The sequence below is a fragment of the Microcaecilia unicolor genome, chromosome 3, assembly GCF_901765095.1.
Source record: "Microcaecilia unicolor chromosome 3, aMicUni1.1, whole genome shotgun sequence".
In the NCBI taxonomy this organism is placed as follows: Eukaryota; Metazoa; Chordata; class Amphibia; order Gymnophiona; family Siphonopidae; genus Microcaecilia; species Microcaecilia unicolor.
Window position 1 is genome coordinate 396,990,711 of NC_044033.1, and position 14,294 is coordinate 397,005,004.

Genomic DNA, 14,294 nt, shown 5'->3' on the forward strand with positions numbered 1-14,294 from the left:
TCATGCTGGGGGACGTTCCATCCACTCCAAAGCTGACTCCGGTGTCTGAAACAGTTTCCATCCGTTAGCAGTCTGCACTTTCAGTGTGGCCGGGTACTGCAATATAAATCTTAGTTGCTTTTCCACCAACTTCGAACACACCGGTGTAAACGCCCTCCGCCGCTGCGTGAGAGATGAGGAATAGTCCTGGAATACTTTTATTAATCCTCCTTCATATTTCGCTTCCTCTTTGTTGGCTTTATATAGGCGCAATATTGCTGCTTTCTGCGAGTAATCATGAAATTTTACTATAACCACCCGAGGGCGATTTTCACGTGGTTGCTTCTGGCCTATTCTGTGCGCTCTGTCTAAGCGAATGTCCATGCCTTCCCGGGCCTCCGGGTAGCGCGCCTGCAACCATGTTTCCAAAGTTGTCTTTAATTGCCCCTCCGCCAGGGACTCTGGGAATCCTACGAATCTTAAATTCTCTCGTCGAGACCGATTCTCCAGCTCGTCTAACTTTTGCTGGTACTCTATGGTCAACTGTTCCAACTTGTCTATACTCGTCCCCTGTTCTTGCTGCGTATCCTCTACTTCGGACACCCGAGCTTCGAGCTCGCCAGTTCGGCGTGTAAGTTCTGAAGTCATATTTTTAAGCTCCGCTATTTGCTCCGACAAAGTATTAAATCGGGAGTCCAGTGCGTGAACAACCGCCTCCGTTAACTCTGTTACCAGAGTATCCGTTGGGGCGTGCGCTGGAGATACGGACGGGGACACCGGCGCCATCTTGTTTTCCGCCCCGCGGAGCCTCTCGTCCTTACGTTTAGTTGTTTTAGTGCTCACCGACATTGTCTGCTGTATCAAAAATTTGTCCATATATTCCAGGTCTGATCAGGAGCTCTTTTTTTATTCAATTGCGGAGTTTGAGAGCGTTAATTGTTATGTTTGGTGAGGAGTTCCGGAGCCGCGATGTAACCTGCGTCCACCGCCGCTCACTGCATCACGTGACCTGAGCTCCCCCTCTCTGTCTAAGAGTATGTCCCAGCTAGCAACTGTCCGATAAGAAGTGATTCATTAGGCGATGGTTAAACCTAATCTTCCTGGTTTGGTTTTCTGATGTACTGGTTAGGAGAATAGGAATTCCCACTTGAAACCAACACCTAGAGTTTCTTTTTCCCTCCCCCTCCCCCAAAACTTACTACTCGGCCTGTCAGCCCCATTCTTGCCACTGCCTTCTACATCTGTTCCAGACCTGCTTGAATCGGAATGGTTGAAATAGCACAGGTTTAAAATCTTAACAGTAATTATATGCGGAGCCATCAGGATCACCTTTCCACCAATGGCAATTTGCTAAAAAAAAAAAAATGTTGGGATCAGCAGTGGCCTCCACTTTCCACTCCAGTTGCAGTGGGAAAAAGAAGCAGGTTCAAAAAATAAAAAGGTTCCAGATCAGTGGCTTTGCAGAAAAACACCACTGCTTCCTACTTGGCATCTTTTCCTGGTGATCTCCTGTGTATTTAGTGTATGGTCTGTCTTTTCTGCTCATCCTGTAATTGCTGTCAGGTGTAGAATAATGATTCACAATGGAAAAAAAAATAAATGTCCCTTACTAATTACCTAAGTGTCTCCACAGACATTAACCCCTAGTGTAACCTAGAGGGTGTGGTGCTTGAGAGGTGTTTTGTGGGGAGGTAAATGTAAAGGTAGTCCTCTGTTTCTTGGCAGACTATTAACAAAATGGTTTGACATTTTTTTTTGTTACATTTGTACCCCGCGCTTTCCCACTCATGGCAGGCTCAATGCGGCTTACATGGGGCAATGGAGGGTTAAGTGACTTGCCCAGAGTCACAAGGAGCTGCCTGTGCCTGAAGTGAGAATTGAACTCAGTTCCCCAGGACCAAAGTCCACCACCCTAACCACTAGGTCACTCCTCCTCATTGCCTGCCCTGGCCATTCCCCCCCCTCCCTGGCCAACCTTGCCTGCCCTGCTAAGGCCAGATGCTCATTTACTGTCCACAAGTGCATGGATGACTGAGTTTGCAAGAGGCTGGCTACCTAACAGAAATCCCTCAGGTTGTAGGCACAGTAGGCAAGTAACCTACCAACTGCACCCTTGCAGGGAGAGTAGGTATTGTTTTTGTGTGTGGGTTCTTTTTTTTTTTTTTTTTATTGTAAAACTGCTTTAACACTACTGTATCAAGCAGTATATCAAATCAAATATAGAGAGGAGCCCAGAATGTTTCCCGGTTTATCATTTTTACTTCTCATCCAAGGAAGGTGCCTGGGGGTCGAGGTGGTGTAAACTGGGAGTGTGGGAAGATTTGAGAGAGAGAAGCAAAGGTGATGCCTTGTGAAGGAGAGTTAAACTATTAAGTTCTTGCTCTGTATTAGAGATTTGCAACAAGAAGTGAGTGAGGGGGAGAGAAGGCTTCCAGATATGGGAAACCACTTTAGGAACTTCTGTGTGAGAGAGGAGATGTGGGAGCTCATCAGTGAGACTTATTTGTAAAGTTGAACCTCTCACAGCATTAGTTTTCTACTTGGAATGAATCAGTAGCTGTACTCGGATACTAATATTCCCCACTGGAATTTTCCCTGTTATGTTTAAAGAGTAATTAGGGATGTGGCAGTCTGTTATCTGCAATTTAAAAGCCACGTCTTGTATTTGTAGTAAACCTGTTTGAATAACCCCAATCTATTGCTGAAATGTGGCTTGTCTGAAGAAGAGTTAAAATCTCAGGGCCAATGAATCTGTTTCTGTTTCCCTCCTGGTAGAGAAGGAGCTGTCACCCAGGAGCCCCCAAATGTTATAAATGGCCCTGTAGCTCCCAGTTGTGACTAAGCCTCTGGCAGAAGTGTAACAGAGGTTCACTTATTGCTGTCTGCATGCTTTATTTAAGTATAACTGAACATATCTGGGCAGGCTGCAGAATTTGGTGCTAGGAGGTGACCCTCATACAGTGTATTCTGTAGGTCTTTTTATTTTTCACCCATCTGGGTAGCACATTTCAACTTTTGTTTCTGCTCGCAGGAAGATTTGGGAATTAGCTTAGTATTATCAAGCAGTAGGGACATGATGCACACTTTCACAAGATGTCTTGTGTGTTATAATTCCTTCTGCCCTACCACAGTTGAAATCCAGAGGTTTCCAGGCATTATAAGGCTGTGCTTGTACTCTGGTTAAGCAAAGATGGAATCTGATTTTTATCTTGGTACAGGACTCTGTCTGCAGCTGCTGTGTAGCTAGCTTACCAGATTTGCAAAGGCTGTTGGCAAACACTGCCGGAGATCTTGACATTGATCCAACAGGGACCTGAAACTGCTGAACCACTGGTGGCACATATCCTGTGCAGACCATACCGACAGCAATGTTGCCACTTGCAGATTAGGCCTGGGGATGTCCGGTTGTATCTGTGAGACTCACATTGCTAATAAACATGGAGAAAAGTGTAACAAACAGCTGCTCATTGCCTACCCACTCACTGCTGACTTTGACCCACCTGTTTGCTGCCAGGTGGCAACCCTGCTCAGTGGATTCTGAGCTCCAGCTGGTGCAGGAACTTGGCAGAGAGCAGGCCTCTGAGCTGCATAGTTCTGCTGATGGGAAAGGTGAAGGCATCCTGGAGACAAGGGCTGGTTTATTTACTCATCTCAAAAAGCCTGTGAAAGCCCTAGCTGCTGAGTGGAGTCATTCTCCTAGCTGCTGTGCCTTATCTTGCCACAGTGGATCCCTTTTCAGAAACTTGCCTTTTGGACAAAAACCTTGTTGTAAGTCGAATGTTTAACCATTAATTACGTCTGTAGGGAGAAAGCTTTTAAAGCTGGAATTCTACCTTCTTTTTTTTAAATAGTGAATCTTTGCTAATGTATTGCTGTTTTTCTCAGGTTGCACATACAAAGAATGAAATGACAGTTAAGATCTAAATGGAACTGCAGTCTCTTTTGCTCCCGTTATGTTGTATAATGAGATGCATTTCCAGTTTGGGTTTCTGTTCAGTGAAGTTCAGCAGAAGAGAGTTTTCCTAAATTTTACCTAGTTCTGGGCAGCTTTTAGAAGTAATATGAGGGCAGGTTGCTCATTGGTGGGGAGAAAAAAAAACAAGTTCAAGTGGGTAAGGGAAGGAGATGCTCGTGACTATTACCGCATAGGGGGTGGCACCCATATTAATCCTTTCTTGGACTGCAAGGCAGAAAAGCACTAGAATTAAGCATTCTGGTAGGTCTGAACGAAGCCACAAATTGTAGCTAAGCAGAACTTATGAGACAAGATAATGTGAATTTACAAGGACCTTGAGCTATGGATTGGCCACTGTTGGAAACGGGATGCTGGGCTTGATGGACCTTTGGTCTGTCCCAGTATGGCAATACTTATGTACTTATGTATATGTGGTGACATGAGAGGAATGAACACCATCAGTGAAGGAAACCCACATGATAGTATCAACATTGTTATGGTCAGGGAAGTGACTGAACATGCTTGTCTGTTTCTTAAAGGCAGCTGGGGTGCTGGTATATTTTCATAATTCCAAGACAAAAGCTTGTGTGTCACACAGAGGCTGGCAATACAGAGAAAGCAGACGGAATGAAACCATTCTTTAGCAAATAAGTCCGTAAGCAAAGGGCAAGGAGAAGGCCAAGTTGAGGATGGAAGCCACTGAGCCTCAGGCAAGGGAGGGCATAAAAGTTGGAAAGCAGTTACATGGTCCCTTCATCTGTCAGCAGACTTGGGTGTTGATGCAGTAAGCTTGAGTTAGAGCTATAGTGCACGGTTTCTAATGTAAAAATTTAGCACTCCTATTTGCAGTAATCAAATAGAATGCATATTAGTCCAATGTAAAAAAAAATGTGCACTAACAGGGCAGAGTGCACACGCACAGATCTACACTAATCAACTGGAGGACTTGTGCAAGGAAGTTATAAAGTAAGGTGTTTGATCCCTTTGCTGAAAAGGTCACGCTCTTGAGCTAGCACATGCTGGGAATGGAAGCCTGCTCAAACTTGCATCTGTAGTTCAGTAAAACTAACGTTGATCGTAATTGCAGGTTTTCTGTAGAGAAGTGTATTTTGTTTGTATGTTTTTAATGCTGTTTTTGTATATTGTTTGTGTGATTTTTTTTGTAAGCCGCTTAGATTATTAGGCAGAGTATAAGTTTTAAAATAAATAACAGTGGCAGTGGGTAGAGTGAGGGAGAGATGTGTTTTGGGGGGAGGGGGAGCCGGGGATCAGGTGAAGAAAGCAGAGTGAGACTGGGCTCCTGGTATGTGAGATATTCAGAGACTGTTGGGGAGACTTAATTTGAAATCCATGTTAACCTAAACTGTTCTGGAAAATTACTGCAACAGTAATGCACCTTTGACTTGCATTTATTCTTTCAGCTTAGAACAGTGCTGCCAAAACTTTGTGAATCGTGTATAGAGAAAAAAAGAACCAAGGAATGCCATTCAAGATATATATTTCCCATTGTTTTGGTACCACTGGCTTGATTAAAAGAAAATTTTCAAGCACACCTGGATAAGTTGCCCATACATATTATGAGCTCCAGAAGGAAGCTGAATTTGGCACAGTGCAAGTATTAGGATGAGCATTAGCAGTACATTTGAGAGACTGAGATCATACTCCACATACCCTGGCTTTGGAGTGAGGTTTATTACTATCCTGTTATGCACAGCAGTAACCCATGTGGAGACACTGACCCCCTCCTCCCCCCCCCCCCCCCCCCCCCCCCCAGGTAAAGGCTGAGAAAAGTCTGGTGAGAAAAAGAAGTGATAACAAAAAAAAAGATATTTAAAAAACATGAACAAACTAATTGAAAAAGCAGCAAATGAGGGGGAGAGTGGGATTTCCCCTGGCTTCTAAACACTGTGTACTGAGATACAGGCAGCCCTTGTACTTTGTAGCTTGACTTACTGTAACTCAAATATTTGTCTATGTTTTAAAATTCACACCCACAATTCAGCTTTACATTGTTTTGATGTCTCCTGGCTTTGCTGCACTGGTAATTTGGAGCTTTGATGTGATGTTATTGGAAGAGCACTAGGGTCTTTTCCTTGGTAGTATGTCTATAGGCAGACCTAGGCCTTTTTTTTTTTTGTTTAATTTTTATAATTTTTTAAAAATTTGAATATTTAACAAATTATTCAAAGTATCCACTTATTCCAGAAACAAAAGAGTAATATCAAGTAGCCATTCAGTAGAAAAAAAAGAAAGAAAATAATAAAATTTCCCCTCTTTATGATAGTGGGCTAATGTAAGGGGTAAGGAGGGTAAAGATAAAAATGGAGCATATCATAAGTAACAGAAGAAAAGCTTAACATTTAAACCTCCCCCCCCCCCCCCCTCAAAGTTCAACCATCACCCACCCTTTCCATGGTTTGAGAAGACTGTAAAACCCCCAGCTTCGTTAACACCCCCCCCCCCTTTTACAAAACTGTGCGGTTATGTTGACACAGCCCATTCATTTTGAATGGGCTATGTGGCAATAACCTTACCGGCAGCTACTAGTACGGCTTTGTAATGGAGGGGGGGGGGGGGGGGTAAATCTAAAAAAGCACACAATGGTATTTTCCCCTCCTGACAAAAAACAAATAAGCTTTTTGTTTTTTTAATTGTCTTTTTAATGTACTATGCAGCTCATTTTGTAAAGAGAAAAAGTGGCATAAATCTGCATTTGGATGTTTTTCTCACAAAAAAATTCCAAATTGATATTTTCAAAACCAATTTTTAGCCTTTTTTTTTCTATGAAGTCCGTCAGAAATGCATTCAAATCACAAGGGGGCGTGTCAGGGATGTATTAAGGGCGGGATCTGGGTGTTCCTAACACTTGGATGTTTTTCAGCCATAATGGAACAAAACAAAACCGCCCAGGACTAGAAAACTAAGACATTTTGAGCTAGACCTGTTTTTACAATGAATAAGGCACAAAAAGGTGCCCTAAATAACCTTTCCTTACTCCCCTAGTGGTCACTTATCCCTCCCCACCCCCCAGAAATGTGATTAAAAACATTACTTGCCAGCTTCAGATGTTTCAGGTCCATTAGAACAGCATGCAGGTCCCTGGAGTAGTCTAATGGTGGGTGCAGTGCACTTGAGACAGGTGGACCCAGGCTCATACCTCCCCCTATCTGTTACACTTGTGGAGGAAACTGTGATCCCTCCAAAGCTCACCAGGAACCCAATGTACCCACATTATAAGTGCCCCCTTCACTCGTAAGGGCTATGGTAGTGGTGTACTGTTGGGGGTAGTGGGGTTTTGGGGCTCAGCAGACAAGATAAGGGAGCAATGGTAAGATGTGTAGCTGGGAGCATTTTATGAAGTCCACTACAGTGCCTCCTAGGGTACCCTATTGCTTTCCTGCGATGTCTGGGGGGGTCAGGCTACTAAAAATGCTGGCTCCTCCGACATCCCAATGGCTTGATTTTGTGTGTTTTGCACTTGGATTTTTTTTTTTTTTTTTGAAAATGGGCCAAAAAACAAAATGTCCAGATCACAAAACTTTGTTCAAAACAGTACTTTTGAAAAAACAAAATACATGTTTTTCGTTTTTGAAAATGACTTTCTTTCCTATTCAGATTTTGGATGCTTTCAGTAAAACGTCCAAAGTCGGACTTAGACGTTGTATCGAAAATGCCCCTCCACATATTACAAAATTCTGACTTAATTTGGTGAAATATTGTACTGGGCTTTGGAGCTGGAACTAAATCCCTCAGTTGTTATGCTACATGGGGTTGAAGTTATAACATATTCACTTAAGATGCAATGTTCAAGTCCTAAGAATACCCATATAATAAAGGGAGGAGTCTGAGCAAGACTGATACCTTCCCCCCCCCCCCCCCCCACACCAATTGGGGCACTACTGTATTTTGATGCTGGGAATATAGCTGCTTGTTCTTTCACTTCTTCACTTCTGTGTTAGTCTGTGCATGGATCTCCTAGCATAATTTATGCAAAGCCACCAGCTTGTCCAGAATGTTGCAGCATGGGATGGGTTCTGGGATTAGCAAAGTGGACCTTGGCTACCCTATTGTTAAGCCAACTCCGCTTGCTGCCTATGCCTGCAAAAGCTAAATTTAAGATTCTGACTTTCTTTTTTTGTGTGCTGTGGGACACCCAGCCCAGTATTTGAGGGAAAAATCTTTCCTGGTAGGTATTGGGGTGACATTTTGATATCTTGTCAGGGAGCTTAAATAACCCTGTTAAATATGTTGCAAAATTGGGCATCGCTCCATGGCTTTTTCTGTAGTTGTCCCTGTCTTATGGAACAGGTTGCCTGACGAGATGTGAACACAGATGTTATGGTTTAGGAATCTGGTGAAATACTGGTCAGTAATCTGATGGTTTTAACGACTGATCTTTGTATTGTGCACTGCGCTGGGCAGCCTTTTTTGCTGGGATTTGGGTTTGTACGTTATGAAAATTAGCTATGGCTGCTGTCAGCTGATATACACTATGCCCGAGAACAGCATAGGCAGCTGCAGAGCGGACAGATGCAGAAAACAGAGTGAGGCCATAATTCAAGAAAACCTCCAAAAATAATGCTTCCAGTTTTAATTGCTGAGAAGGTGGACATTACAGTATTTCACATGTTAAATCCACACTGATTGTGATTTGTTTTTGTTTTTTTACAGGTTACTGCTAAAACAGCTTTCTTATTTATCTTACCTCAATATAATATTAGTCTGTCAGCACCAGGTAAGGAATGTTCTGATGAGTATATATTTTTTGTAGCTGCTGTTCATAGTTCCTAGACCAATTTCTTTTGTATAGGCACGTTTATTTGGGCAAAAGAACTGTAAGCTGAGGGTTTCTATGAACCCATTCACTCTTAGAATAAGAGATAATTGCATACTACTTCTGGTGACTTAGAGGTCCTTTTACTAAGCTGCTGAAAAGTATTTTTTAAAATTTTCTGGGGAAGGGCATGTCTGGGGGGCATTTCAGCTCTAATCAGTGCATCTGCATTACCATGCATTAACTGATTAACACAGGATTAGGTAAGTGCTCACACGCACATTTAAAAAAAATCTGCATACTAACGGCAAAATTAGCGCATGGCCATTAATTAAAAAAAAATAGGAAAATTGGGTATTTTCCGACTGCAGTAAAAATGGCTTTAACATGCAGGAAAGACTTGCATAAGGGCGCTCTAAGGCCACATTTGCTGCAACTTAGTAAAAGGACCCCTTAGTCTAAAGCACCTATATATTTAATATTTGTTTGTAGTTCAAGGTAGTTTGACCTTGGGGGGATTTATTCTTTGCTATCTGCTCCAGATTTTTAGGTGCTGCTCCAGCACTGCCAGGTAGTTCTGTAATGTGGTTGTCTCTGCTTTTTCTAAGCAGTGGCCACTTCACATTTTTACTTTCAATCTGAGAGACAGGAGTAATGCTAAAGAAAATAATTGGTACCCTAGAGAATGGTAAAAGGGGAGGTCCCCATCTCCAGTAATGCAGCCAAGCAGCTGTTCATGTGAACTCTACTTGGCTTCTCTCCCTTTGCACTCTTTTTCCCTATCTGCCGTTCCTCAACCCCATCCCAAAGATGAATATAAGGAGATGAGATGAAATTGAAATCAGTCTCATCCTTTGTATCCAACTCATTCAGCAGTCAGTCTGTATCCTCTTGTCCCTGTTCCTATCCCCAGTCCCTCCAAGCCACCTTTCTCCCCCCCACACCTTATGTTAAGCCCCTTTCTCCTTCCCCTGAGGCTTGCTGCTGGCTCTGCCTGTAGAGCAACTGTTTGTTTTATCCAGCACTGTGTGGCTTTTGGTGAATCTGATCCAGGTGGTGTCTGAACAATGTCCTTCGTTGTTTTTGCACTATTCTTATGAGACTGTGCAGTGTTTGGGTTCATGAGGCTCTAATTTACTGAGATCCGCAGAGTGCCAGAGGAAAATATGATAGCTATTGTGGAGGCAGGGAGGGACAGTATGTAGTGGGAAAAGAGTTGAGGTCAATAGGAGCAGCTAGTGTCCTGGCTTTACAATAAAAAAGATGCAGCCTGGTACAGGTGCGGAGATGTATGATAGCTAATTAATGGGTCCTTTTACTAAGGTGTGCTGAAAAATGGCCTGCAGTAGTGTAGGCGCAGATTTTGGGCACACACAGGTTCATTTTTCAGCCTGCCTGTAAAAAAAATAAATACAGAGACAAAGCTCTCTTGTATGATTCTAATAGGTAGGAAATTTTCCAACATCAATATAGATTTTAACAAATGGAACCTCACGAGTCCAGGTGACCTACAGAGATGATCTAATCCTTATTGGACTCCTCATCATAGGTTCCCCACCAACCCCTGAAAACAACTTGGACACCCATCTTTTTCAAAAATATGGTCTGTCCCACCCCTTCGCCTACCCGTCCTCGGAGATAGGTGCCCATGGAGATGGGCGTTCGTTTATGTCCCTCTATGCTTTGAAAATACGCCTCTGTCTTAAAACATATTTATCACAAGCCCATTTGAGACAGGTTTTGTAGGTGATGATTCTATTCCATTTAGATTATTGCAGTGCAGTCTACCTGGGACTACCACAGAAGACTGAAATATTTCAAATTAGTTCAGAATATGGCTACTAAAATGGTTTTTGGAGAAAATGAGATAGAACCACTCCTTTGATCTTTGTAAACAAGGGGGAAAAAAAGAACAAAGGAATCATGCAGTGACTCTAGGTACACAAGTAAGTTCAGCAGGTAACAGGAAAAATTTCCTAAGGGAGAGGGGAAAAAAAACCGTTGTCATGCACAATGAATTATGTGGGTAATAAAAATGTTTGCTTTGCATTTGTGCTACTAAACAAAGCTAGTATCAACTCTTATATGTATAAAACAATTGGGGGAGCCCCATGGCCAGGAGTGTGTCTGTTGGTCCTCAAAGTGATGATCACTTTGGTCCTGGCACTCCTTGATGAGTCCAAAGCAAAGCTCGTACTTCTGGGTGTGGGGCTCTAACAATTTTTACCCAAATTGGTTATTACTTTATCTACCATTAATTTCTGGAATCCAGTTGATTGCAGGGTTTGAGGCAGGTTTTGTCAGACAAATCTGATTAATTTCTTTGGGTGGTCAGAGAGGTGGATTGAGGGAGAGCACTAGATGTAGCGTACTTATATTTTAGGAACTTTGACACAGTTCCATATAAACAACTTGTAAATAAACTGAGTACCCTCGGTACAAACCCTAAAGTGACTGACTGAGTTACTGGTTGTGCAGAAAGGAAAGGGGATGGGACTTGATATACCACTTTTCTGTGGTTACAGTCTTAAGCGGTTTACATATTATATACAGGTACACCACAAAGGGTTGTGGTAAATGTAATGCCCCTTTCCTCAGAGTGAGCTCAAAGGTTGGTTCTTGGTTCAGGTCTTTTAAACATTTTTGTAAGTAGTGTTGCTGAATGGCTGTTTGGTAAGGTTTGCCTATTTGTGGATCATACCAAAATCTGCAATAGGGTAGACACCCCTAATGATGTGGATAGCATGAAGAGGGACCTAAAGAAGCTTGAAGAATGGTCCAGAATTTGGCAGCTAAGATTTAATGCAAAAAAAAAAAAAAAAAGCACTGTTAATTTGGGCCACAAAAGCTTGAGGGAGTGGTTCAGTTGGGGGGGGGGGGGGGGTGAAATACTACTGTGCATGAAAGAGGAGCGGGATTTGTGGGTGTGATGACCAAAAGCCAGAAGGGTGCTTGGATGTATAAGGAGAGGAATGGTCTGTGGGAAAATGGAGGTGATAATTCCTCTGTGTGTCTCCGGTGAGGCCTTATTTAGAGTACCGTGTACAATTGTGGGGACTTCACCTTTTAAAAAGATTTAAACCGGATGGAGTTGGTCCAGAGGCACAGCTACTAAAATGGTCTGTGGTCTTGGTCATAAAGCACATGGAGACAAGAATTCCATATGTATACTTTGGAAGAAAGGCGGGAGAGGGCAGATATGGTAAACATTCAAATATCTCTGTGGCATAAATGCACAGGAGGTGAGCCTTTCAATTGAAAGGAAGCTTTGGAATGATGGGGCATAGGATAAAGGTGAAAAGGATTGGACTCGGGAGTAACCTAAGGAATACTTCTTCGTAGGAGGGGATGGTGAATGTGTGGAATGGCCTGCTGGAGGAGGTAGACTGTATCTGAATTCAATAAAGCTTGGAATAAGCACATACTGTCCGATATTCAGACCGTGGGAGATAGCCGGGCTGTCTTCCGCAGTTCCCACTAAACCCGGATATTCAAATCCGGGACGTTTCCGGCCACTGGCATTGAATATCTTAACTTTGGCTGGTCAGACTTAAACTGGCCAAGCTGATATTCAGGGCTGGCCAGTTAAAGTCAGACCGGCCAAAGTTATTCTACTTATTGTGGCCAAACTTCGCCGGTCCGCTTTTAAAAATTGGGGGCTAGCCGGTTATGTCGCTCAATATAACTGGCTATCCTTAAGCTGCTAACTGGCGATATTCAGTGCCAGATAGTCAGTTATCCAGTGCTGAATATCGCCAGATAGCTGCCTAAGTGCCGTTTTAGCGGCCATTTTATTTTAAAAATCAGATGGCTAGGATCCATAAGGGATAGGAAGGGATAGTAGATGGTATGGGATGGCAGACTAGATAGGCCAGTTGGTGTTTATCTGCCTTCATTTTTCCTGCTTCTGTGTTTCTGTCAGTTGACCATGGAACAGTTGGCCATCTTTTGAATTATGTTGATAGTGACATCTAATAGTTTTATAGATTACCACACTTTAGTTTCATTTTGTTAGTGTTTTCAGAACAGAATGTTTGGGTACTGCCCATTCAAACCATCCCTCTCCCCCAGATCAGAGACATGCAGAAACACAGGCACACCTCACTCGTTTCTTTTTTTTTCCTTGATTTGTAAAAACAGAAGGAAAATCAGAAGCCAGCATTCCACCTGTTGACAATTTTCCTCTGGGCAAAATTTTTAAAGTGTTGGCATTTAGTGTAACTTGCAATGAAATCAAATGCCCATAACTAAACCATAAGTTTTAATACTATGCATGCATTTTGAAAAGCTATTATTTTTAACTAGAAAGAACTAAGAACGTTGTACCATTTTATTCCATGGAGTGAAAAAGGTATAATTGTTACTAAAGATTGCAGCAAAAAACGCAGGTCTTACACAAGACTGGCTACTCCTGAAAAAGTAAAGGTCAGCCCTAATTTCTTTTAATTTGGGCCTGAATTGTCAGATGGTTGAGTATGTCCATTTGAGCATAAAAGTTTTTAGTGGTGGACAGTTCTGTCTCGCAGTGAGAAACGTTTATAGAACTTAATCACCTCTGAACTACTAAGACTGCTTCGCTACGTTTGGGCCAGTCTGAAAGAACAACTGATGCTAGCGTCACCATTTCAAAAGACAATTCAAAATCAGATTTCTAGCTCTTCATTCCCTGTACTTTGAGTTAAAATATGGAGCTCTCTACCTATTGCCATCAGAACAGAAAACAACTACCTTAGCTTTAGGAAGAGGCTAAAAACCTCTTTTCCCAAAGACTGCTTCATAACAATCAATTGACTTCTACATCCTAGTATCATCCAATATCCTTTCCTATAATGTTTTTGGTCTCATGCATTACACCAGTGGTCTCTAATTGTTCTCATACCTCACACTAACATTACTGGCTTTTGTCTCACCTAGAGTGTAAACCTCACTGAACTCTGGAAAGGGGATATTAGTGGTATACAATAATTGATTTGATTCCTTAACTATATAATTCAGCAGATTGCCATGTTGGGTAGGTGGGCCTGAGCTTGGAACACATACAAGCATATTCTTCTCCCTCTCCTTGTGGACTGAATATGATAGAGGAAATCCTTTTGTTTCTTGATAGATTTTCCTATTTTTTATCTATTTTATTACTTTGCAGATTGTTCAGGTAGTATAATTTAGAAACCTGCCCATTATCAGAAACGCTGTATCTTTCCGTATAGACTTCATGTTTCCAGTTTTCAAAGATAAAAATATAGCAGATGTAAATTCTCAACACTGACATAATTCAATCACTAAACTGACAATAAAATTGATCTTTCATGTTCAACTTTCTTCAATTTCTCTGCTGCCTTCTCAAATCTGTCTTGTCTCCCCTCTTCCCTTCCCTATATGTGCAACATTTCACTCATTTCCTTCTGCAGTATTCCCTTTTCCTCCCCACCCTCATTCTCTCCTGCAGCGCCAATATCTTTTCCTCCTTCCACCCCTCGAGCCAATATCTCCTCTCCCCCGCGATTCTACAAACTTTGTGGTTGCCGGCAGCTATTAAAACAGGCCTTCCGGAGGCTTTCCCTCTGCCGTGTACCTTGCACGTGGCAG

The 14,294-nt window shown here is 42.4% G+C and overlaps 1 protein-coding gene across 2 annotated transcripts in view; it reads left to right on the forward strand.

Moving 5' to 3' along the window:
* The window catches only part of TRAM2 (translocation associated membrane protein 2), a 151,893-nt gene that overhangs the window by 21,488 nt on the left and 116,111 nt on the right, over positions 1-14,294 (forward strand). For both annotated transcript variants that reach the window (XM_030195573.1, XM_030195574.1), the window contains exon 2: positions 8,606-8,669. In XM_030195573.1, coding sequence (XP_030051433.1) covers positions 8,606-8,669 — 64 coding nt within the window. The remainder of the gene's footprint in view (positions 1-8,605; positions 8,670-14,294) is intronic.